Source organism: Sorghum bicolor, chromosome 10, assembly GCF_000003195.3.
Source record: "Sorghum bicolor cultivar BTx623 chromosome 10, Sorghum_bicolor_NCBIv3, whole genome shotgun sequence".
Classification (NCBI taxonomy): domain Eukaryota; kingdom Viridiplantae; phylum Streptophyta; class Magnoliopsida; order Poales; family Poaceae; genus Sorghum; species Sorghum bicolor.
The window spans coordinates 58106524-58132676 of record NC_012879.2 but is presented as its reverse complement, the minus strand read 5'-3'; the positions used below and the strand labels follow the sequence as shown (position 1 = coordinate 58132676).

General features: G+C 47.2%; 1 protein-coding gene and 1 pseudogene across 1 annotated transcript; both read right to left on the bottom strand.

The window, feature by feature from the left end:
• Positions 14710–16786, bottom strand: LOC8063784 (ervatamin-B). The gene is made up of 4 exons (XM_002437445.2): positions 16225–16786; positions 15810–16042; positions 15322–15462; positions 14710–15173 (listed from the first exon to the last, which is right to left on the bottom strand). Exons 1-4 carry the CDS (start codon positions 16712–16714, stop codon positions 14919–14921), a joined length of 1119 nt encoding a protein of 372 aa, XP_002437490.1. The 5' UTR covers positions 16715–16786; the 3' UTR covers positions 14710–14918.
• On the bottom strand, positions 18421–26153 carry LOC8065101 (annotated as a pseudogene).

The following is a 26153-nucleotide window of genomic DNA, read 5'->3' as shown; positions in this document are numbered from 1 at the left end:
TTCCCCCCTTTTTGGGCTAATGGCACTCCTGCGGTCCATGCGCTCAAAAACATGCTACGCTGCGGAGGTCACGAGCATGGTTGCTGCCTTCCCCCCTGGTGCGCAGGATGTGCTTGTTAGCAAATGTTGGATAACTGTTTCTTTCACTTAGTCGTAATTTTTCTTGTTTCTTTATTTTGCCGGGATCCTTCGATCATTGCTGTTAAGTATCCTACGCTCGTTAGATTGCGGAGGATTGCGGAGGATTGCGGAGGATATTATTGCCGTTGGAGTTAGCCGTTGGCATTGATGAAGCGCAACGGTCTGCCCGATTCCTCCGCTTATAGCCGTTGGGCGCGGGGAATCGCAACGGCCGCGCGGTCGCAGGCCCCCCCCTATAAAAGGAGGTGCTGGGGAGCCCTGAGCTCTCACCCCTGCTGCTCATTGCCTGCACACTTTCCTTCGCTACGTTTTTCTCTCTGAGTTGCTTGCGTGCGTTTAGTTCAAGTGTTGTCGGAGGTTTTACGGTGGCTCATCTTCCTTCACCGCGTCCTTCGAGGTCAGATTTTTCTGGTCCTTTGCGCAATTTTCTTAGCGTGAGGTCTGGAGGTTGGCTGCGGAGGTTTGAGGAGTGGATGCTTGAGGCGGCCGAAGCTCAAGATCTGGAGGAGACGTTGTCTGACGTCGAAGCTTCTGTTGGTGATCTGATAAGTGCGAAGGAGTTTGAGGGGATGGCGGCGATTACTTTTGAATTCGGGCAGTCGACTGTGAGGGCGGAGGATATCGCTGACATGGTTGAGGCTAGATTTTTCAAGGAAGGTCGTGCGGAGGCTCCTCCTGCTGGTCAGACGGTGCCTGCGCCCGAAGAGGGGTATGCGGTGGTATTCAGGGACTTCTTCACCTGCGGACTTCGCATGCCTCCGTATCATTTCCTTCGCGAAGTGATGGAGAGCTTCAACGTGGAGCTGCAGCATTTCAGCCCCAATGGGATACTGACCCTTAGCAAATTCGCGTGGGCGTGCGAATCCTACGGAGCCATGCCCCACATCGACACCTTCTGCTCGTACTTTGAGCTCCAGCGCCAGCCTAAGAAGGTGAAGGATGCCGAAGGTGTCGAGTGTATTGCGCAGTTCGGAAGCTGCGCGTTCATGCCGCGCCGCACAATGCCTGGGCCGAGGTGCGAAATCTCCTACTGCCAAAAGGGGAAGTGGGAGAAGGATTGGATGAGAGCTTGGTTCTACGTGAGGACCCCCGCTGCGTCGAAGACTTTGGATGACGGCAGCGTTGACAAAGTTTATCCTTACGCGTCGCTGATGAAGGAGCTGAAGCCTTTTTCGAAGGTTGATCCTTCGCAGGAGATGTCGGAGGAACGAGTTGCTTGTGACAAGGCATTTGCGTTGGCATGCCGATACTCCGGAGGCCGGGATTTGGTTGAGGAAATGGTCGCTGCTGACTACTGGCCACTTGGCCGCAGGACCGATGAGTTCACCATTGAGATGGTGCAAGTTCCTGTGTTTGGTCCTCCGGAGGGGTTGCCGTTTCCCCGGTTCGGCGCGGGTATTCCGGAGGATGAGACCAAGGAGTCCTTCCTTGATCGCGTGGAGGTATCTGCGCGGAGGATCGTCGGGAAGATCTCGGAGAAGGAGTTTCTCCAGCGGAGGTCTGCGCTTGGGACGATGCCCCGGTTTAACCGCGTTTTTGAGGAATTGGGGATTGAGTACGAGGATTATGTTATTCCTCCGGATGTTTTGCTTGGGTTGGAGAAGAAGAAGGACTCCTCGAAGGCTGTCGCTTTGGCGGAGTCGAAGAAGAGGAGAGGGGGTGGCGCAGTCAAGCAGCTTGCGAAGAAGCGGAGGGCGGAGGTTGTGCTAGAGACTCCTGTGGAGTCTTCCTCCGCCCGCTCATCTGGTGCCGAGTCGAACTCGGTAGCTTCTGCGCCTGCGGAGGCTGCTGCTGCTGGTGGGGCTCCTGAAGCTGATGCTGGTGGAGCTCCTGAAGCTGAAGCTTCGCGTGCGGTTTCCTCTGTGCGCGCGCCTTTCGCGTCTCTGCTTGGGGAGGAGTCCTCTGACGCGGAGGCCCCCGTGGCGAGCCCTGTGCGGGAGGCGAATCCTGCGGAGTCAGAGGGTCCGCGCGTTGCTTCGGTTGGCGGAGGGTCTCCGCCTAAGGAGGTTCAGGTGGAGTCCAGCGACGAGGCTGAGTCCGCCTCCGTTCGGAGGATCAGGAGGGCGGAGGCTCCCCTTTGTCCGGCTGGTGACGGTATTAACTCGTTATACATGGGTAATGATTTTTTATTGATTATTTTGTTTTTATGCAAGTTTTGATTGACTTGTTCTCATGTTTTTTTGTTTATCTTTCAGCGGAGGTTTTTACTGGGCTGGCTACCGCGGAGGAAATGGCTAAGGGCGCCAGCGTCGCGCAGGAGGGGCTTGCCGTTCCTCCGCCGCGTGAGCCTGCGCCCTCCGCATTGGCCAACAGGCCTTCGCCTGCTGATGTTCTTGGTCCTGGTGAGTTTCCTCTTTTTTGGTTTCAATGGTTCGGTTTGTTTTTGTCATTTTATTCTAAGGTTCGTTTTTGTTATGTGCAGGTGCTTCTGAACCTTCGATCACAGGTTGGACTGATGCCTTGCGCGAGGTTCATTCCTTGGTCGGAGGTTAGTGTTCTGGCCTCCGCCAATGGTTTTTTGTTTCTTACGATGTTTTTTCTCAATTGTTTTTGGTTTACAGATCGTTTTCGTCAGAAGCTTCGCGGCATGGACTTTGACACGCTCCTTCGCGTGCAATATGAGCACCATAGCCTTGTAAGTTTGCACTTTGCCGAATCTTCCTTCGCGGTTTTTTCACTTGGAGGTTTGTTGTAACTATTTATTTTTGCGCAGGGTCATCACATGGCTGCAGCCTTAGAGGAGCGTTGCTCTCGGGAGGTTATCTGCCGTGATGAGGCAATTGGTGTTCTGAAGAAGGAGAACGAGACTCTGGAGGCTGAGAAGGCTCGTCTGTCGGAGGAGGTTAGGGAGTTTTCCTCCGTCAGGAGGGAGGTTGACTCCCTAAAGAAGGAGAGGGATGACTACAAGGCTGGGTCGGAGGCTCTAAGGAAGGAGAAGGAGGATGCCGAAGCTTCTGTGGCGGTCCTCCGCACAAGTGTTGCTGAGGCGGGGAGAGTTAGGGATGTAGCCCTGCAGCGAGCTGAGAAGGCGGAGGACATTGCTGAACGCCTTCGCAAAGAGCTTGACGCTGAGCGGACGTCTGCGGCTGAGCTGCAGACTCGCATGCGGAAGGCGGAAGCGGAGGCTGCAGCTATTGTCGAGCTCTATGCCGAATCGCTTGCGAAGTTTGGGGGAAGCACCTCTGCTCCTCCGCCTGGCGGCGATGTTGGGGCTGCCCTCGCGTGGCTGAAGTCTCATATCCGCATGCTCCCCGACTTTGTCGGAGGTGCTGTTGATTTTGGGGCTTTGGCCGCGGTTAGCTCCTTCGCGAGGCTGTTGCGCCGCGGAGGTTGCTCTCACGCGGAGGGAGTTGCCAAGGAGGATTTTGCCGCGGCGGAGGACGTTGGCGAAGGGACCTCTTCCCTGCGCAAATCTGTCCGGAACTTCATCAGTTCGTTCTGGATTAGGTTTGGGCGGGGTGAGGCGAAGAAAATGGCGGAGGATCGTCGAGCTGAGGTTTGTATTGTTTGGTTATTTGTTTTTCTTTTTGTACTTTGCTTCGCATCTTTGCATTGTTAGTTAAGTTTGGTATTTTGTAGGAGATTGCGAAGAAGAAGGCTAAGGTTGTCAAGGCCGGACCTTCGCGTCTCCCGAGTGAGGCGTGCCCTCCGACCCAGCCCGAAGCGGAGGCTCGTGATACTGGTGCCAAAGCTCCGGAGGGATCTGGTGCTAAGGTTTCAGAGACTCCCGAAGCTCCTGCTCCTCCTCCGCCTCAGGTGTGAGGCTTTTTAGTTTTTAGGTTTTTCTTAGTCTTTTTTGCGTCCAAGTGTGTGACGCTTTTTTTGTAAGTAAGGCCGGAGGTTGTGCTTTATTTTGTAAAGACTGTTTAAAATATAATATATTGAGTTGTTTTCAGATAAGCCTTTGTTTTACACTTTGATCCTGCGCAGGTCTCTGGCGGAGGACCTGCGCAGGATCGTTTCATTACTCCCCTTTCGTTTTTTTACAAAGGGATTTATGTTTCTGGTGAATTGTGGGAGTATTGGCAAGTTGCCTTCCCTAATATGAGATTGGTGGACATGTTCGAGTTTGTTGGATATGATATTGATGGCGAAGGCTCTGGGTTTATCCGGTCGCTAGCGCGCCGAGGTTCATGGCCTCCGGCTTAGGTTGATGATTTTGATTTTCTTTTCGTTTATCGTAGGTTTTGGTTATATATTTTTTATGACATGATTTGATGTGTTTATGTAGTTCCCATATCCTATCCTTCGCATCTTTGGTGAGAGAGATAGGGTACGTTGGGTGGCGGAGGCTTCTGAGGATGTTGCTGAGCCTTTTCTTCAAGGTTTTCCGGAGGTTCGAAAGCTTCGTTTGGATTTTTAGTTTTATCCTTCGTTTTTGTTGGATTTGAAGTTATTATTTTCTGCGCGCAGGTTGTCAATTCCTCTCCGTTGGAAGATCTTCCTTCGAACTTTGTCGAAGGAAGTTACGTTACCCCGGTGACGTTCAAGCGCGGAGATTTGTATGCGAGGGGCTATTTAATTGACTGGTGGCGCCACAAGTATCCTACGCGTAGTATAGATGACTTAGTTGATTTCCTTGTACGTGATTACTGTGATGATCTTAGGCTTTTTCCAGATTCGTATGTTAGAATTGTGCGAGGGTCTTAGAACCTTCGGAGTTTTACGGTCGGAGGATGTTTCTCGTTTTTTGTTGTAAGCTTGTGTTATGTACATTGTATACGGTTAATAAAGATCAGACATTTTTACTACATGGTCTTCGCACCTTTTAATTTTGACAACCTTCGCGCTATAATTTGTACGTGACTCATAGGTCCTTCGGTTGTTTAGCTGAAGGAGGATCTGTAAGTTGAACTTGTACAAGCTACCTGCAACCTTCGCTGCAACCTTCGACTTTTTATGGGTCGAAGGATGAGTTTATTCATTTTTTGTAAACGAACTTTTGTAATGATTTCTTCATCGATAATAAAGTTTTTAAGTTTGCTACAACCTTCGATCTCATTTTTATTACAACCTTCGCGCTACAGCACTTATATGTTGCAACGTTACGGTGGTGTTGATCCTAAGGATCTTTGTGTTGCTGTGGCTTGCTTGTTCTTGATGCTTGATGTTGCGAAGGAGTTGTTGATTTTTTCTTGCGCGGAGGATCGCCGTTTCTTGGGCTTAGAACCTTCGAATTTTTTGGCGCGAAGGATCCTTCGCTGAATTGTGCTATTTTTTTCCTTTGCTCGACTCCCGTGGAGTGTTGTCGAGGAGAACCTTCGGCTGTCTAAGTCGGAGGTTCTGAAGGGATGTTACGAGACTTCGTGCGATACCCTTCAGAGACCTCTGAGTCTGACTTCCATTGTTTCTGTTGTGGCTGTACACGACTTTGTGGTCGATGTTCATCACAACGCCGTAGTTCTAGTATTACGAAGCTTCGTGCGATACAAACTTTTGTTGGTGTTGTGAGGCTAACTCCTGCTTCCATGGTGGCTTAGGATTTTTGCTTTTTGGCTGCTAGGTTTGCACTTGGTGCTCGGGTCTTTGTATGCTGATCCTGATTGAGGGTGGGGGTAGGGTGAGCCTGGTTTTATAGGCTTTCATGCATTTATTTTATGTACTCTGTTAGGTTAAAATTTATTATCGGGTTATTGATGGTTGTTGTGGTAGTTGGTTTGGCTGTATCTGACCGAGGGTTATTGTAGTTTCGTTTTGATTTCACACTTTGTTTGTTGGGGGTCTGCTTGGAGTAGCAGGATACCTTCAACCTTATTTTGGTGAAGGTTATGTGGATTTTGTTGAGGTCTGTCCTTTGAATGTTAAACCTACGCTGCCTTTTGGCAAAAATAATATAGTTCCTGATGCCTGATTCTCCTCAGGTCATTGTCAGGTTTGAAGGTTTTGTTCCTTCTGGCCATGTTGTGATGCCTGAGGAGGACAGGACTTTTTCACTTTTTGGCCATGTTATCCTTGCTGCCCGGCTCTTGGCTAGGTCTTTTGCTAAGGATTTGGTGTTTTTTTTCACCTTTGAGGACGTTCCGAGCTTTCTTAGCTTTTGGATGAAAGCTACGGAGGGTCCTTGTGATCACGTGATGTTTTGTCGAATGCTACAGCCTCGTTGCTGGCTGTTTTTCGACTTTTGGGATTTGGTTCTGGGGTGGATTCCTCTTTATAATTCAGAGGTTTTTACATAGGTTCTGCCTCGTTAAAAACCTCACCTCCTGGTAGGAGTACCCCTGTGAGGAAAAGAGTGCAGACCTTGGAATGCGAAAAAGTAGAGAAAAAGAAAACAAGCGTATTTAGGGATGTGGGTGCCGCCGCTTATTTTGCAGGGGTCATCCTTACACTCAAATATAAAATCTACGTAGATTGTCGACGTTCCACGTGTGGGTGGAGGTTCTACCTTCGAGGTCTTTCAGGTAGAAGGATCCCGACCTTCCCGCTTGTATTGCTGTATAAGGTCCTTCCCACTTGGGTTGCAATTTACCAGCGTTTGGGTGATCTCCTTTTTTCTTGAGCACCAGGTCCCCATTTTGTATGTCTTTTCGTACTACCTTGCGGTCTCTCCAATTCTTTGTTTCTTGTTGATACCTGGTAATGTTCTCCACTGCCTCAAGTCTTATTGATTCTAAGGTTTCCTTGCAGTACTCTTCGTCTTCAGCCAACTGCTGCTTCATGGAACGCAGGCTTTGGTGTTTGATTTCTTCGGGCAACATTGCCTCTTCCCCGTACAAGAGTTTGAATGGAGTGAACCCAGTTGTTCTTGAAACTGTTGTGTTATGTGACCATATAACTCTTGGTAGTTCTTCAACCCATTTCCCCTTGCGTAGGTTGAGTAAGGTCTTGGAGATTGCGGAGAATATTGTTCTGTTTGCTCTCTCTACGGCCCCGTTTGACTCTGGGTGGTAAACAGATGCGAAAGCAATTTTGGTTCCTATGTGATGGCAGAATTCCTTGAAACTGTCTGAATCAAACTGCTTCCCGTTGTCAACTGTGAGCAAGCGTGGGACTCCGAATCTGCAGACTATGTTCTGCCAGAAAAATTTCCTGATTGTTTCAGAGGTTATGGTTGCCAGTGGCTTAGCTTCGATCCATCTTGTGAAGTATTCGATGGCCACGACTGCGAATTTGTTTCCCCCCTGGGCAGTTGGCATTGGCCCTACCAGGTCCATTCCCCATCTCTGCAACGGCCATGATGCTGGTATGAGTTGAGTTGGTGCTGAAGGTCCTGACTGAATTGGTGAGAAGGTTTGGCAGGCTTTGCATGTCTTCACTATTTCTTCAGCATCTTTAATGTGAGTTGGCCAGTAGAAGCCTTGTCTTAGTGCTTTAGCAGACAACGCGCGGGGTCCAATGTGAGACCCGCACATCCCTGAGTGTATCTCTTGTAGGAGTTCTCTGCCCTCGCTTTGTGATATGCATCTCAGCAAAGGTTGGACTACGCCTTTCTTGTACAGGATCCCGTCAATGGAGGTGTAATTCCTTGCTCTTGCCTCCATCCTCTTGGATGTTGCTTCGTCATCTACAGCTGTCTCGCCTTTGAGGCAATCAGTTATTGCCTGCCTCCAATCTTCGCTTTCTGTTAGCAGGACTGAGCGAAAGGCTTTTGGCAACGATTCGGTTGCGGGTGTTGTAACAATCTGGTGGAAGGTTCCTTCTGGCAAGGGGGTGTTGTTGGCTGCTGCCTTCGCTAGCTCGTCTGCTTCGTAGTTTTCGGCTCTTGGAATGTACTGCAGAGTGAATCCCTTGAACCTTCTCTCCAGGCCTCTTACGACGGCCAGATACCTTGCCAGCTCCGGGTTGTGTGCTAGGTATTCCTTCTCCACTTGTCCTGCCACCACCTGGGAGTCTGTTTTGATGAGTAGGGTTTTTGCTCCCGAAGCCTTAGCCTTGTTCAGCCCGAGGATGAGACCTTCATACTCAGCTATGTTGTTTGTTGCTTTGAATTCAAGTCGTATAGCAAACTTTAGTTTGAGTCCAGATGGTGCGATTAGAACGGCTGCTGCTCCTGCTCCCGCTTGGCCCCAGGCGCCATCTGTATACAGCGTCCACGGCTGATCGACTACCTTCTCCTCGTTTTTGTTCGAAGGTGTCCAATCTGCCATGAAGTCAGCCAGGGCTTGAGATTTGATGGAGGTTCTGGGGACATAGGTGATATCAAACTGTGATAGTTCGGCCGCCCATTTTCCTATACGTCCGGAAGCCTCTTTGTTCCTAAGGATATCACCCAGTGGCTGTGAAGTGGGCACTTTAATCTCATGGCTTTGGAAGTAATGCTTGAGCTTCCTTGATGCACACAGGACCGCGTATGCGATTTTTTCTATCTCCGTGTAGTTCAGTTTTGCCCCTGATAGAGCTTCAGATACGTAGTAGACGGGTCTTTGCACCGTTCCCTTACTGTCGCCTGTCTCGTGCACCAGGACACCACTGACAGCGTGATTGGAGGCAGCCACATACAGTAGTAGTGGGGTGTCCGGCTCAGGCACTGTCACCACCAGGTTGGTCGCAATGTAATTTTTGAGATGCCTGAAGGCCTCTGATTGTTCCGGACCCCATTCTGTTTTACCTTCTCCTCTCAACACTTTGAAGAATGGGAGGCTTCGTTCTGCCGATCTCGAGATGAATCTGTTGAGTGCTGCTATTCGGCCAGTCAGCCTTTGCACTTCTTTCTTGTTTGAAGGTTCTGCCATTGACATGATTGCTTTTGTCTTGTCTGGGTTAGCTCTAATTCCTTCGGAGCTGATGATATACCCCAGCATTTTTCCCTTGCTGACCCCAAATACACACTTCTCCGGGTTGAGTTTCAGCCCGGCAGATCTAAGGTTGACGAAGGTTTCCTGCAGGTCTTTGATATGATCTTCCTTGCGCTTGCTCATGACGACAACATCGTCGACGTAGGCTATGATGTTCCTCTGTAGCTGACTTCCTAGAACCTTCCCCATCATTCTGGAGAAGGTTGCTCCAGCGTTTTTGAGACCTTCTGGCATTCTGGTGTAGCAATACGTGCCGAATGGGGTCGTGAAGCTTGCCTTTCCTTCGTCTTCTTTTTTGAGCCAAATTTGGTGGTAACCAGAGAAACAGTCCAGCAGTGAGAATCTCTGACAACCGGCTGCTTTGTCCACAGAGGTATCTATCCTTGGCAAGGGGAAGGAGTCTTTGACACAAGCCTTGTTGAGATCTGTAAAATCTATGCACATTCTCATTTTGCCATTTTTCTTGGGGACCAAGACCACATTTGCCAACCATTCCGGGTATATGACTTCTCTGATGACCTTTGCGTCCAGGAGTCTTTGTACTTCTGCCTTCGCGGCTAAGGTTCTTTCTTCAGACATTTTCCTCTGCCTCTGCTTCTTCGGCCTCATTCTCGGATCGATGTCCAGCGAATGCTCTATTATGTCTCTGCTGACTCCTTGTAGGTCAGCGGCACTCCAAGCGAAGATATCTTGGTTCTTTTGCAATACGTCTAGCAATTCGAGTTCCTCCTCTCTGCCAAGGGTGGCGGAGATGGTGATCTTCTTATCTGGAACAGCTTCCTGCAGAGGGATACACTTCGTTTCCTCCTGATCAGCCAGGTCTGTTTTCCCCCTTGGCATGTCTGGCGGCTGGGAAGCTTCATGCTGCGTAGAGTCTACGGAGTTTACGTTCCGGAAGGACTTGTAGATTGCTTTCTCTATGTTCCTTGCCTCCTTTTGACTTCCGTGAACCGTTATCACTCCGTGCAGAGCTGGGATTTTCATGCAGAGGTATCCCATGTGAGCGGCCGCATTGAACTTGTTCAAGAATCCTCGCCCGAATATGGCATTATATGGGTAGTGCAAGTCTACCACATCGAAGGTGACGTACTCTGTTCTTGCGTTCTCTGTTGTGCCGAAGGATACGGGCAATGCAACCTTTCCCAGAGCATGTATCTGTTTTCCTCCGAACCCGATCAAAGGTGACTCCGAAGGTTGGAGTTGGCTTCTGCTGAGCTTCATTTGGTCAAAGGTTCCAGCAAATATTATGTCTGCGGAACTCCCTGAATCCACTAAGATCCTGCTTACCCCCCAACCCGCAACATTTGTTGTTATGACCAAGGCGTCTGTGTGAGGGTAGCTTTCCAATCTTAGGTCTTCCTCGGTGAAGGTTATTGGGGTTCTGGACCAATCAGTGCATCTCACTGGCCCTTGAACTGCAACGTTGTTGACGAGCCTGAGGTGATCCTTCTTCTGTTTTTTTGTCTGGAACTCCATTGAGGACCCCCCGGCTATTGGTAAGATCATTCCAATTGTGGGGAGGGGTGTATGGGGACCGATCTGATTATCAGGGTGGGGTTCGGTTTTTGGTTGTGGTGGGGCTTGGAGTAGCTGTAGCTGGTTTGGGGGAGGAGGCAGTGACTGCTGGTGGGGTTGCGGGGTTTCGATGTACGTAATATGTGGAGGCCGTGGAGGAACATAGTTTGGTGGAAGGTTGTGGTCCGCGGTTTGCTGGGCTGGGCGCCAAGCTGGTAGGAAGCTGGGATAGTAAGCGGAGGCTAGCGCGCTGGGCTGAAGTGGAGCTGGGTGCTGCTGGCTTGAACCTCCGACATATGAATGGTAGAAGGTTTGAGGGAATGTGTGGTTTACTTCCCGAGGCTGAGCAACTGGTATCGGAGGTTGCGGAGCCGACCTGCTCTTGATCCTCTCCTGAGTTTCTTTTGCATCTGGGCAATCTCTGGTGGAGTGACCCTTCTCTTCTCCATGGAAGAAACAATACTGTTTCCGTGGTCGCTGACTTTGATTTTTTCGCCATCCCGCATTTCGACCCCCTCTTCCGGCTTGATTGGGTATGCGTTCCGAGCTCCGCGCCTCCACTGGTGGACGGTTATTTTCCGGCCTGTCATTTTTCGGTTGCTCGATATTCATCATCTGTCCACCAGTCTCTCGCTGTGGCCGGCGTTCATCCTGTCCGAGGTTCTTCTTCTGTGAATTTCTATCATTGCTCTGCCTCTTCTGAGAGTTTTGGTCTTCCAACCTTTTGCGGTAGTCGTTGTCTGACCTGCAATACTTCTCAAACTCGTGGTACAGCTCGTGCATGGATGTTGGCTTTTCTCTGGCCAAATGAGCCGCGAAGGGTCCTATGCGAAGACCCTTGATGGCCGCTTCGATGGCAACCTCCTCTGGCACACCGGGTGCTCTCGCCTTAGTCTGCACGAACCTCTGGAAGTATTCCCGCAGTGCCTCTCCCTGACTCTGGCGACACTGGAACAGGTCTGTGGAGGTTAGTGATTCGACCGCGAATCCCTGGAAGTTCGCCAAAATCTTGTCTCGAAGGTTCTCCCATGAATAGATCGACCCGGGTCTGAGCATCGAGTACCACGCTAAGGCATCTCCCTCGGCTGCGATCACGAAGGATTTTGCCATCACAGTCTCGTTCCCTCCAGCTGAGGCCACGGCTGCCTCGAAACTCATCAGGAATTGGCGCGGATCGGCCTTTCCGCTGAATTTAGGGAGCGTGATCGGTTTGTAAGTCGTTGGCCAAGGCGAGGTCTGCAATCCTTCGGACAGAGGGGAACGAAGGTCCAACGTGCCCCGCAACATGCCGCCGTAGTTCGTCGGTTGCACATCTAATGTTGGGCCGGCGCTGTTCAGAACAGCGGGTTGAATTGTTGGCTGAGCTGGGGGTTGCATGCTAAGGATTTCTGCCTGCAGGAGTGAAAGCTGCTGCCTGATCTCAGCCGCTTGCGTCGCCGCTACCGCTGCCTCTTGGCTGGCGGCGTAGGCAGCAGCGATCCGGTCTCGCTCTTGCTGAAGGTTCCGCAATTGCGCTTGAAGCTGCTGGAGCTCTTGCGTGGCCGAGGGCTGCGCCGGGTCTGCGGCGGGAGGAGGTTCCTGGCGTGTTTCCGGCTGCTCGTTCTCTGGCTGCTCGCCCTCAGAACCTTCTCCCTCCATGGTCGCGTACGTGCTCCGCACGGCCCTCCTTGGCCTTCCTCTCCTGGAGGGCTCTCCCCGAGGTCTTGTGGTGCTTGTTCTCTTTCCAGCCATCGCAGGTTATAGTTCGGGCCCCACGGTGGGCGCCAATGTTGGGAAAATGCTCTTCGCACGCCCCAGCAGTACAGTAGATCGAGAACCTTCTCACTCGGTGCCGTGAGAGGCTTGAGCAATAGCGGACAGTGGACTCAACAGTAGGTGAATACAGTGAATGCTCTCTCTCTATTAATGGCGGCATCACGCCCCTTATATAGGGCTCGGAGACCGACTCAACGACATTTACATAAATGCCCCGCGACGGTGGGGGAATATTCCAGCATATTCTTTCATCGCAGTCTACTGACCCCAATGTACTCGCGTAATTTCACGTCGCAAACTCTTTGTTCATCCTTCGACTGGGCTTCAGCAGGTCGAAGGCTCGGAGCCTCCGCCCAGTTGTGGATCCTCCGACGCTTCGGTGTCGGAGGTTCCGCAGCCCGGCTGGTCGGAGGTTGCTCGGCCTGGTTGCGTTCTCCTGTTATCCTCGGACTCGGGAGGGTCGGAGGTTCCAACCTTTTCCTCGCTCGCGGACCTCCGCCGGTGCTTCAGTTCCTGCGCACACTTTGCATGACCTGACGAGTCGTCAACATTAGTATTCCCCGTCGAAGGTTATCCTCCGACGTCCCAGACGTCGGAGGTTCCTCAGGTGAAGGATAACCTCCGGCGCTACCAGGGAGAAGGATGCAGCTTTTCCCCAACAAGGGGGAACACACCATAAAAGGTCAGGCAACCACTGTGGCGCTGGCTCGTGGATATAACGAGTTGTGCTATATCCATTGTGCAATCTACCATGATTGGGTTATTCGTTATTCCTTCAATGCCTTCAGTAGTACGCATTGATACACCCAAAGGATATTGCAATCCTCATGGTCATGGATATAGCGAGTTGGGCAAATTCACTATGCAACCTAACATAGCCGAGCTGTTCCTTCACCGGTACAAACTATTCTTTCATATCACAATCCTAGGACATAGGGTGCTAGGCTAGATCTGGTGCGGATCTAACAAACTGAGTTCTTCCTTCCATTGTGCAAATTATTTCTTTAGTGGTACACCTAAAGGATATCACAATTCCAATTCCCCACATTGATGATAATGTCACTAGTATTCAGTTATAATAATTAGGGTGCGCCAGGTAGTAGTGGTAGAGGCAGTGATATAAAATCTTGCGTAGTGGTTCCTTCAGTGGTACAACTATTCCTCCATTGATACACAACAGTTTTGCAAATTTTGTTTGACAAATATTGTTATTTGCCAACTCCCAAAATGATATGGGGAGAGAGCAAAAAGGACATCTCCAAGTGTTTGGCAATTTTGACTTGGCAAAAACAAAATTCTACTGGTTCTAAAGATCAACGAAGAAGCATCAGGTTGTCAGCTTGCTATAAAAGCACGCGCATGCAGAATGCCAAGTCTATTCTTGGTGTGCATAAATGCTAAGAAAGGAGGAGAATTTGCCAACTTGCTATAAATGCCAAACTCAATTGCAAACTGTTGGATAGGAGATTTTGAGAGTTTGGGCAAAAAAAAAAAACAAAAATGCCAAACCTATTTGCAAAACTATTGGAGTTGCTCTTAGGTGACGATGGAGGATGAGAGGCCATGATCAACGATGTTATTCCTTTAGTGTGGTACAAACTAATCATCTGTTATATATTTTTTTTGAAAGATCCGGTTATCCGACATTGCATTAATAAGAAGAATTCACAGTTTACAACTTATAAGTGCAAGTTGCGCTACCTCACGCAGCCGACGGCTGTATGAGGTTTGGAACTACTAGGTTATTTACTATGTCTGGTTTACAATCGTTATGGTTCTAAGAACATTTCCCCCACCGACGCCCACAGAGAATATTCATCTCTTCTCCCTGTTGAAACTTGTTTAGTTGTCCTTTGATCTTCGCAGAAGACCACTGATGCATTTTGCTGCTTCCAGACGTGCCATAAGAGTCAGGATGACATTTTGTTCGGTAAAATTTATTTTGCTCTTAAAGGTATGTGTCCTCACTCTCCTATCCATTAGATTCACTTTGAGAAGTGTGCAAACACACATCTCAATGCGAATTTGAGATGTATGTTTGAACACTTCTCAAAGCGAATCCAACGGATAGGAGAGCGAGGGCATGTTCCCCTTATTACTCAATTCTAGAAACCAATAATCTTCCATTTGATTGTGCTCGGTCCATTTCGACGGGCATAGACAGTTGCTCCAAACTGGCACCAACTTCTAGACAGTTCGCGTGAACGGACACTCGATGAATAGGTGGAGGGAGGTCTCCAAATTTCTTTCGCAATTCGCATAACACGTAAAAATAATTTTTCTCCATCCTCGTAGTTGTAGTCTTGCTGCAGTCTATAGTCTATATTGTATATAAGAGCCACATGAATATAATAACACTAATTCTAGAGTGTTTTCTAAAGGTGAGTTTGGTAAAATGGCTAGGCTGTTTAGCAGTCTGGAGCATGTACGAGCGCGTTTCTCTTTTACCATACTCTACCTTCTAATATATATCTGCAACAAACCTCTTGTTGCCTTTTTTTTTTTTAAAAAAAAAGATCGATAAAACCATGCAAAACGGAATGATAATCCATGGTTACTAAAAAGACAGAAGTTTTATTACAATAATAAGTTATTAACTTATCACACATCACAAATTTATTATGAGGACTAACTTAATTATTTCTTCCGGTGATACACATATATATAAAGTTAAACTAGACCATGCATCGTCATTCATCACACAACTAAGAACAACACACTATAGTGGAGACGAGTAACTTCAGTTCAGTCGGCTGCCAGCCTAAGGCCTAATTAAGCAACCATTTTCAGCACAGCCATCCCTGCCGGGTTGGAGCTGCTCTTCACCGGGTAGGACGCGTCCATGGCGATGCCGCACTTGCCGGTGGCCGCGGCGACGTTGCGCCTGATGCGGATGTAGCCGGCCTCACCCCAGCTGCTGCTCCACGAATTCTTCACGATCCAGTAGTCCTTGCCGTTCTCGCTGCCGTAGCCCACCGCCGTGACGCCATGGTCTAGCTGCGTCCCGCATGGCCCGTTGAAGATGCCCTGAATTAATGCGCATGCACGTACGATTGTAATTAAAGACAGCATGCAGTTCGTTCATGGCCAGAAATTAATTGATAACACCTCCATCTGATCGATGATCTGATCTTGGCACACGTTTGATCGTCAATTCGTCATCGATGATGCTTACCGAGGTGTAGTGCTGGAATTTACGTCCGCTTGCGTCGATTGCGACACTCACAGGCTGGTTCGCCACCGCCTCCTGCAACGCTGTCTCATTCTCGGTGGCCACACTCACGAAGCCGTCAATGGTCACCACCCTTTCATTTACCTGCAATTAATTAATTGAACAATGCATGCAAATCTCTCCATTACAATCAGTCAGTACTGATTGAATTGTAGATACTCCTACTGCAGCATCTTTTGGCGGCATAGTACTGAGGCCTTGTTTAGTTTGCAAATTTTTTGTGTTTTGGTTATTGTAGCACTTTCGTTTTTATTTGACAAACATTGTCTAATTATGGAGTAACTAAGCTTAAAAGATTCATCTCACAAATTATAGGTAAAGTGTGCAATTAGTTTTTATTTTTATCTATATTTAATGCTCCATGTATACGACCAAAAATTCGATGTGACGGAGAATCTTGAAAATTTTTGCAAACCCTCATGAGTACCGACCCGGTTGGCATCACAGGCGGCGTCAGTTCCGAGGTAGGGGTAGTCGGCCTCGGTGTCAATGCCACCGTTGTTGATGACGAACTGGAAAGCGTTTTGCATCTCCCCGCCGTTGCAGCCGCCGTCCTGGGTGTCGCAGTCAATGATCTCCTGCTCCGACAGCGACACGAGGTTGCCTGTCACGATCTCGTTGATCCCCTCGATGGCTGCCACTGCCGAGAACGCCCAGCATCCACCTGCAACATATGCATGCCCGACGACGGCCGGCCGGCCGGAGGCGCCGGCCCAGAGATGATCATCATCAGATAACTAACTGCAAACTCTCTCTCTCTCTCTCTCTATATATATATATATATATAAGAACGACCCACAGTTGAGCTTGCACGCGTGCATGGCACCGGCCGCCGAGTGTACGCACCGCATTGTTCTTGGTTCTTGACCCCGGTGACGGCGCCAAGCTCGCGCCAGTCGATGGCGTCGGGGAGGTCGCCGCCGCGGGGGCGGGGACGGTAACTGCTGCCGCTCCCGACCCTGCTCGCGCCGCCGCGGCGGGCGCGGAAGCCGAGGGCGCGGCCGCGGTACTCCTCGAGGGTGAGGTCGGCGAAGGGGGTGAGGCCGAGGCGGAAGGTGTGCAGCCCGGCGTCCGCCTCCGCGTTGTGCGCGTCGATGTACCGCAGGTTGTCGCGGAACACCTCCAGACGCAGCCGGTCGTCGGAGCCGTGGCCGTGGCCGTGCTCCGACTTCCACGCCTCGTACATACGCCGCACCTCGTCGTCCGCCCGCTCCACGGGCGCCGGAACGATGGCGTAGGAGTGGCGGGCCGCGTCGGCGGCGGCGGCGGCCAGTGACAGTGCAACGGCGAGCGCAAGCAGCGCCGTGGTGGGCACTAGGAAGCGTGGTGGACGCATGGCGATCCTTCGAGTTGGTGTTGAGCACTTGAGCTGGGCGAGAGATTGTCAGGAGAGAATATGTGAAGTATATGTGTGTGTCTCAGTGCAGTGTGGGTTTGGCTTAGCCTGTGGAACGAGGTATCAATTTATAGCCATGTGAAGCAACGAGCTAGGTCACCCGGGCCCACCACTTACACTAAAAGAAGAAATTGTTCCTTGAGAGACCTGTCTTAAACAGAGGGCTGCCGCCATGCATTATGCATGCATGCATTAAACAAAGGGCTGCCGCCACATGCATGCATGCCAAGAGCCCAACTATGATGACACAATGGATACAACTGAACGTGTACAGTGTACTGTTTGTCTAAATGATCATTTAACCCCCAATGCAAATGATGGGTGATCGGATTAGAGTTTACAAAACGGATAGCTAGCTTAGGTAACAGGGGCCTCCAATGCAATGATGCATGGGTGATCGGATTAGAGCACGCATGTATACAGCCGGTCGTTTTTAGTGAACGCACGATGGAATATGGCACCCCCATTCACCCCTCAAGCTGAGCTTGCTTTCCGATTTTTTAGTCCCCAGTGCGATGCTTTTCGTCCTAAACCGGGGGCGCCGGACGCGGGACACCGGAACCGTTTTCACTGCAGCCAGCAGGTGCAGGCAGTCACGCCCCACGCGCGCACGGCAGAAATTGGGCTCCAACGGCCGGCGAAGAACCCGGCCGGAGGACCAGCACGGTGTGTCGTCAATTTATTTCGCCGACGCCTTATTACTTCTCTACGAGACCGCCAGGCCACAGCTTCCCTGCACTTTTTTTAGAGCACAACGTGCAAGGCATGCTTAATTCAAAGTATTCATGAGGGGGATATATACCGTTGTATCGAGGGCCTGTTTGAAATACCGGGAAAAAAAATCCTGGTCCTGTGTTTTTCTTTTCTGTAAAATTAAACTGATTCTTAAAATTCTTGCGTGATTCCTACGAAATTCCTACATTGCAAACGGACCTTGAATGTTTTTTTATTAATCTCAGATTAATAACTTAATTAATCTGCTCATCTCTGGATTCGTACCATCTGTGCTAGTACTAAGAGCAACTCCAACAGTTTTGCAAATTTTGTTTGACAAATTTTGTTATTTGCCAACTCCCAAAACGATATGGGGAGGGAACAAAAAGGACATCTCCAAGTGTTTGACAATTTTGACTTGACAAAAACAAAATTCTACTGGTTCTGAAGATCAACAAAGAATCATCAAGTTGTCAGCTTGCTATGAAAGCACATGCATGCAGAATGTCAAGCCTATTCTAAGTGTGCATAAATGCCAAGAAAGGAGAAGAATTTGCCAACTTGCTATAAATGTCAAACCCAATTGCCAAACTGTTCGATAGAAGATTTTGAGAGTTTTGACAAAAAACAAAAATCCCAAACCTATTTGCAAAACTGTTGGAGTTGCTTAGACCATCCTTATTAATGGGAGTTTCGTGTCCCAGTTTCCAACACATCTATATTTTAGAAACAGTGTACTTCCATAAAACTCTTATCATATCTCTTCATTAATACAGAGTCACATCAACATATTTAATGTGCATGAAACTCTATTGAGACCGGGACAAACTCTACTCCCACCCCGAACATGGCCGTAGAAGCACTCATATATCGGCGTCTGTTTAATTGGAATAACAGATTAACGATAAGATTGCAAATATAGGCTTACACTCTTATACCTAAAAAAATACGCAAAGAAGTACTATGTATATAGATTTAGCAAGGTAAACAAGTTCATGAAGTAAATTGAGCCTAACACTACTTGTACACTCTATATAGATTCAGCATGAGCATTTACACATGTGTAAACTAAAGAGGCGCGCGTGAGCTCGATCTTTCATGAGTTCAGCAACATGACAACGGTACGTTAAGGACAATGATAGATTGAGCATCTCCAAGATTTTGCTAAATAAGGTTGCTATCCTTGAAAATTTAGCAAAATAAAAATTTTTGCTCTCCAATAGGGCCTTGTTTAGTTCCCAAAAAATTTTGCAAATTTTTTCAGATTCTCTGTCACATCAAATCTTTAGACGCATGCATGAAGTATTAAATATAGACGAAAATAAAAACTAATTGCACAGTTTGGTCGGAATTGACGAGACGAATCTTTTGAGCCTAGTTAGTTCATGATTGGATAATATTTGTCAAATACAAACGAAAGCGCTACTATTTCTATTTTGCAAAATTTTTTGAAACTAAACAAGACCTAGATTGACAAATCAACTTGGCAGTTTTGGGAACCTGACATCCTTCCCCTCCGCACGCGCACGCACATCTGCATCGGAGTTTCTTGCGCGCGTGAGTGATGCTCCTGCTACATGAAAACGACGGTTGTCTGCTCCTTCGTGACGCTTAATTTAATCCAAGCCGACTGCTATTGCAGGTCCTTGTCTCCTGCTGAAAGGACATTGAGTGTCTACTCTTCTTCGTGATTCGTGAATAAAATCCTGCTATAGCTAGTGGTACTGAATGCTACTAGGGTCTTGTTTGGTTCCAAAAAATTTTGCAAAATTTTTCAGATTCTCCGTCACATCGAATCTTTAGACACATGCATAAAGTATTAAATATAGACAAAAATAAAAACTAATTGCACAGTTTGGTCGAAATTGACGAGACGAATCTTTTGAGCCTAGTTAGTCCATGATTGGACAATATTTGTCAAATACAAACGAAAAAGCTACAGTGTCAATTTTGCAAAATATTTTGGAACTAAACAAGGCCTAGCTCATGTCTATCACAATAAAATATAACCCATGGCCGACAGAGGGAAGATACGTTGCAGCACAGGGAGCAGATGGCGGTGGAGCAAATGGCCGGCGGTGTCAATCTTGCGTGAAGGATAGGAGTCGCGATGTACTGTTGACTGGTAAAAAAATGAGCCTTCTTTTTTTTGGTTATGGCAAGTTAAAAATAGCAAACTCTTGAAGACTTCTTTTTTACTTGACATATTATTTTGGGAGTTGGCAAAACACAAAATCATGTGCTTTCTTATAACCAAAAGCACATGATTAGGGATGAAAACGGTACAGATATTTTCCGATCGTATTCGAGACCGAATTCGTTTAGAGAGGTTTAGATCTGTCCGTATCCGAGTTTGAATGTTTAACATCTGATACCGTATCCGTATCCGAATACTTAAATCGTATATTTATGATGTCGACATCCAATCATATCTTATCCGACATGATTGATATTATCCGTATTCGAATCCGAATCCGACCAGAAATATGAAAACAAATATAATATCGGTGATATCCGTCCGTATCCGATCCGTTTTTATCCCTACACATGATTTTAAAATGATTGTCAATATGTTGCAAAAAGGTACAACTTTTCTAACATGAGAGCCAGACCACCACTCATATGACTTTTGTCAGTCCATAAGAGGTAACTCAGGCCTTGTTTAGTTTCAAAAATTTTAGGGAAATGAGGCCTTGTTTAGTTCGCAAAAATTTTCAAGATTCTCCGTCACATCGAATCTTTGGTCGCATGCATGGAGCATTAAATATAGATGAAAACAAAAACTAATTGCACAGTTTACCTGTAATTTGTGAGATGAATCTTTTGAGCCTAGTTACTCCTTGTTTGGACAAAATTTGTCAAATAAAAACAAAATTACTACAGTAGCCAAAATCAAAAAATTTTGCGAACTAAACAAGGCCTGAGTACTGTAGCACTTTCACTTATATGTGACAAATATTATTTAATTATAGACTAACTAGACTTAAAAGATTCGTCTCGCAAATTAGAGGCAAACTGTGTAATTAGTTTTTGTTTTTTTATCTATATTTAATACTCTATGCATGTGTCCAAAGATTCAATGTCATAGAGAATCTTGAAAAATTTTGGGTTTGAGAAGGAACTAAACAAGGCCTCATTGTTTTAACCTTTTCCACATTTGTCTAAATCATCTAATGAATGGTCATGAAACACAAGAGTACTAGCATCTTGTTACTTACCCCTCATCACGAAACACCCCCATCAAATTATGCAGTCACAACACAACATGATACTCAGCTTGCCATGCATGCCCATATATGTAACATATGGTAAGCACGAATATGTGCTCACATTAAGAGCATCTCTAACAACTCCTTAAATGAACTTGCTATCTTTATAAATTTGACAAAACCACAAAAATTCTCCTCCAACAATTCCTCAAATACACTTGCTATATTTCTCAAGTTGCTATCCAGAGGTGTGGCACGCGGATATATCCGCGCGCGGCTTCGACTGCGAATCGCGAAAATTTCTTCCGCGACGGCGACTGCGCTGTCTCCGGCGCGCGCAAAATCCCTCTCCCTCGCGAAATACACTGCCGTGGGCACACACGCACCTCCTCCCGCACGAAGCGCGGCAAAGAGGTGGGGCTCCTTGCCACGCCGCGCATGTTCCACGCCGTCTCGCCCACGTTCGCCGCGGGCAGCTGCGTCGGGCGTGCGGCGCAGGGGGCGAACCTGGAGCCAGGCATGTCGCTGGCGTACTCCACGATGACAGGGCGGTCGGCGGATGAGCGCCAGAAGAGCGCCTCGACATCGAGTGGCGAGAGCTGCTTGGTGGCGGGGACGCTGAGGCACGCGAGCAGCGCCTTCCAGGAAGCGTCGGCCTTGGCCTTGAACTTGGGGAGCGTGTAGCGGTGGGAGGAGAGCCAGACGAGTTTGAGCGGCGGGATCGTGGTCTGCTTGGGCGGCGGCGGGAGCGGCGCTGCGAAGGAGCGGGAGAGGTTTACCTGAGAACGACGTTGAGGATGCACTACCACAAAACTGAATACCCTTAAGGGTCAAAAACCCTCAAGGAAACCCCTAAAACCGCCAAGAAAATCAATATTGGCGGCTAGCACTCAAGGAATGGCCGCCAAGGGTAGAGAGACAAGGAAATACTATTTTCTTGAGTGCTGGCCGCCACAAATCAATTTCTTGAGGGTTAAACCGTCAAGAAAATGAATTAGTGGTCAGATTTTTAACATCGTCAAGAAAATGTAACGACACCCAAGGATATAGGTTTCCTTGAGTGCCAATGACACTCAAGAAAATGTAAAAACACCCAAGGATATAGGTTTCCTTGAGTGCCGATGGCACCCAAGAAAATGTAAAAACACCCAAGGATAGATGTTTTCTTGAGTGCCGATGACCCTCAAGGATATCCATGAAAAAAAGAGAAACAATATCATATTCGTTAAAGCTGAGAATCGAACTCAGGACTTGATGTTCCATGTGAAACTAACTTACCACTACACCATGAAGTCTTTTGTGACTAAGTGAATGTTTCTTTCTTTTTGTTTTTACTTTAGTGGATCTTGTAATGAATATTTGAGAACCTAAATGATTTCAAATGAAAAAAGTTTGTATTATAAAGTTTTATATCTCATCGAGTACTATAACTTTGGTTTAGGTTGTATCTCTATCTAAGGTCATTTGAAAGATTCAAAAAATTTAAAGTTTAAAGTTCTAATAATTTAAAACATATTTTATGGACCTCAAATAATTTCAAATGAAAATTTCATCGACTAAGATGTTGTATATCTCTTCGGGCTCTATAACTTTGATATAATCTTTGCCTCCATACGATATTATGTTACTTTTTGGCTTTAAAATAAGCAGGCATCTCAAGCTAAGTGCTAGTATATGCATTCTCTAATGCATAACAACACAAAATTATAACTTTTAATGGATTAATTTACTAACAAAAATTATATATCATTTTCCAAACATGTCAATGGAGCGTTTATGTCTATAAAATGCAATGTCTAACTAACAAGAATGCAATGAGTTCACTATATCGGTGGTTAAGAGAAATATGACTATAAACTGTTTTTTCCTTGGCACCTTGGCAGCTACAATAATTTACTTGAGGGTTTACACCCAAAGAAAATAGAACTTCCTTGGTGGTTTCTAGTTACGCCCAAGGAAATGTGAATTACCTTTGGTGGTTTATAATAACACTCAAGGAAACATAGAATTACCTTGGCGGTTTCAACTAGCACTCAAGGAAATATAGATTTAACTTGGCGGTTTGGTTTAGCACTCAAGAATATGCATTTTCTTGGGGGTTTTATACAACCCTCAAGGTAATTGTATATCCTTGGGGGTTTAATTTCACCCCTCAAGGAAATTGCTGGCCCTCAAGGATACTCCGTTTTCTAGTAGTGATGGAGAGTACCGAACGGCGGTGGCGGCGGCCACGCACGTGAACATGCAGGAGTCGTGGCCACACACGCGAACAAGCAGGAGACGCGGCCACTCACGGCCAGTACCGGTTTGTGGAGAAAGATGAGTCTAGTTTTCAATTTTACCAAATGAGAATAGCAATTTGTTGGAAACACATCTTTTTTTCCCTTGCCAAACTAATTTGCAACTTGCTATAACCCAATATTTAACAAGTGAATTTTATCAAGTTGTTGGAGATGCTCTAATGCAACAAGGGTCGATCCTTAGCTATCTCAGGCAAGTTGTGCTATCCAAGGCCTCGTCTCACCATGACCCAGCCCTCACCTTATCAAGTTTTTAGCTCTTTCCTCCTAGTCCTGCGTCCACTCTCATAGACATGACATCACAACAAATTAATTATCTTGGATATTGGAGAATGATACTATACAGTATAGAGGGTGTTTCTTCCTAACATATATATAGTAATACTTATCATACAATATGGTATCCTTGATACTATAGTATATATATATATATATGATGTGGTGCCTTATCATGTATTGCCTCTGAAGTAGTTTAAAAGGCCATTCTCATTTATTGTGGATGAAATCATAGAATGCAATGAAACATGGATGAAATCATCACTCTCAATACATATTTTCATTCTTTTATTTCATAGACGTTTATTTTCATGACTCATATTGAGTTGGTAACCGAGCCAAGAGGGTTTTATCCGTATAAAACACACTTCTTCTCTCCCTTCTTAAAAATGTTACCACATCATAAAAAAATGCTTATGTGATGGCTTAATAAATATAAATGAAAACTCTGGTGAACTCCCACTAAGACTGTCCTAAGGCACTCCTGATCACAAACTAGAATAATTTTTATGTTCATTAATTAGAGTGCCAACTAAGCAAAAATAGTAATGTATCATTGGAATCAAAAAAGAGAGAGAAGGAAATGGTGTCTTAGATAAATAAACTATGTATACATGGAAATTAAGATATGAAGAGATATGACGGGTAGATAATGAAGAGAGAAGACATATGAATGGACAAAATTTGATTAATGAAACTACCCAATAAAAAATATAATTTATATATGTAGTGTTTACATGATTTGATAGACGTAGAATCTAGTTGCGTTTCTAGCATTAGGATTAGCCTAAGACGTTTAACATGTTAGTCTCCAAGTGATACTTTGATCATTTATTTATTTTATATTTTATTGTTTATATAATATTATGATTATTGGATAGTATATTTTATTATAAATTGAACCCTATCAAGTTTGTATTATAATAGTAAAAATTATTAGTTAAAAAATATAAAGCGTGAATCTTGATATGTGTACGCAATTTATAAGCTGGTCCGGTGAGAATAAGTTTTATTTATTGGCTTGCATATTGTTTCCTCTACGAAAACTAACAAATGGCTTACATTGTGAGGAATGTTCTCAAAATTTTCTTGTGCAATTTTTAATTATTTATACATAATTTATGAGAGTTTCTATGTTTCAGATGTCTGAATTTTGAAGCAACAATCTTACGCAACCGACTAGCAGTATAATTATAAAGACAACTTACACGAGATATATAATTTATTTTTTCAATAGCTAAACGATGACAGAATTATATATTGTCTGAACAAAAAAAAACAGATACTTGAAATATATATAGGATATAAGTGATAATTTATTCATAGTTTATTTTCGGTGGTACATATAAATAAATAATTAAAGTTCAATATGAGACCATTTCCATCACAACTCACAACAACAAACGTGTAAACAAATTAACACTCTTACACCACACTGGCATGCAAATGTCAAATCGGTGGTCAGGAGCCTGCCTAATAATAATAAGCACGAACCATCTTGATCTCCGGCTCAGCCGTCGGGTTGCATTGGGGCCATTCTTCACCGGGTACGTACGACGCGTCCATGGCGATGCCGCACTTGCCCATGGGCAGAAACACGTTTCGCGCCATGCGGATGGAGCCGCCCTCCCCCCAATCTGCTCCCCTCCCCACGAGTTCTTGACGATCCAGAAGTCCTCGCCGTTGTCGCTGCCGTAGCCCACCGCCGTCACGCCGTGGTCCAGCTTCACCCCGCAGGTTGTACGCAGCGCACGAAAGATTAATCGGGGAAGAACAGTTCCAGAACGAAGAACAAATCCTGCTGCTGCTCTCACTCTCATGCTTACCGAGCTGTAGAGCTAGCTGGAATGCAAGACCGCCGGCATCAATGGCGACGCTAACCGGCTGGTTCGCCACCGCCTTCTGCAGAGCCTTCTCGTTGTTGGCCGGCACATTCTCGTATGAATCTATGGACACAACCTTTCTGTTTTCCTGCATGTGCATTGAATAAAATGCAAACCGGCCTGCTCCGTCACCACCAATGTACGCATATTGTTGATGCAGAGATTTAATCATGAGATGAGATGAGTGCTAACCCGGATGGCATCGCAAGCCATGCATGTCAGTTCCGACGAAGGGATAGTGGCCACTGTGTCGATGCCGCCATTGTTGATGACGAACTGGAATCTGCCCGCCGTTGCAGCCGTAGTCCTCAGTGTCGCAGTCAATCAGCTCCTGCTCCGACAGCGATATGAGGTTGTTCGTCACGATCTTGTTGATCCCCTCCATGGCTGCCACCGCCGAGAACGCCCAGCACCCACCTGCATGCATCATCCCTCACGGCAACACACACGCCAGAGATCATCATCAGTGCAAATCCTTGTACTATACTACTACCAAAGAACTTAATTACTAGCCTGGCAAGCATGGATCGAGACTCAGTACGAACCGCAGTCCAGCTGGTTCTGGACCCCGGTGACGGCGCCCTGCTGGCGCCAGTCGACGGCGTCGGGGAGGTCATCGCCGGCGCGGGGCAGGTAGCGGTCGCTGGCGACGCGCGGGGCAGAGTGGAGTTGAGGAAGCCGAGCGCGTGGGCGCGGAACTCGTCCATGGTGAGGTCGGCGAAGGGGGTGAGGCCGAGGCGGAAGGTGTGCAGCCCGGCGTCCGCCTCCGCGTTGTGCGCGTCGATGTACCCCAGGTTGTCACGGAACACCTCCAGCCGCAGCCGGCCGTCGGAGCTGATGTCGCAGGGCGGCCGCCGGCCGTGCTTCGACTTCCACGCCTCGTACATACGCCGCACCTCGTGTCGTCCGCCCGCTCCAGCGGCGCCGCCGCCGCGGCCAGTGCCACCGTCAGCACGAGCAGCGCCGCGGCCGGTGCAGCGGAGCGCGGCGGACTCAT

Bases quoted from the DNA above. Each gene is read 5' to 3' on its own strand.
- LOC8063784 (XM_002437445.2), bottom strand. From the start codon at position 16,714: ATGCGTCCACCACGCTTCCTAGTGCCCACCACGGCGCTGCTTGCGCTC. The intron at 16,043-16,224 runs GTGCGTACACTC...CATATGTTGCAG, and splicing joins CAAGAACCAAGAACAATGCG to GTGGATGCTGGGCGTTCTCG. The intron at 15,463-15,809 runs GTCGGTACTCAT...AATTAATTGCAG, and splicing joins CCGCCTGTGATGCCAACCGG to GTAAATGAAAGGGTGGTGAC.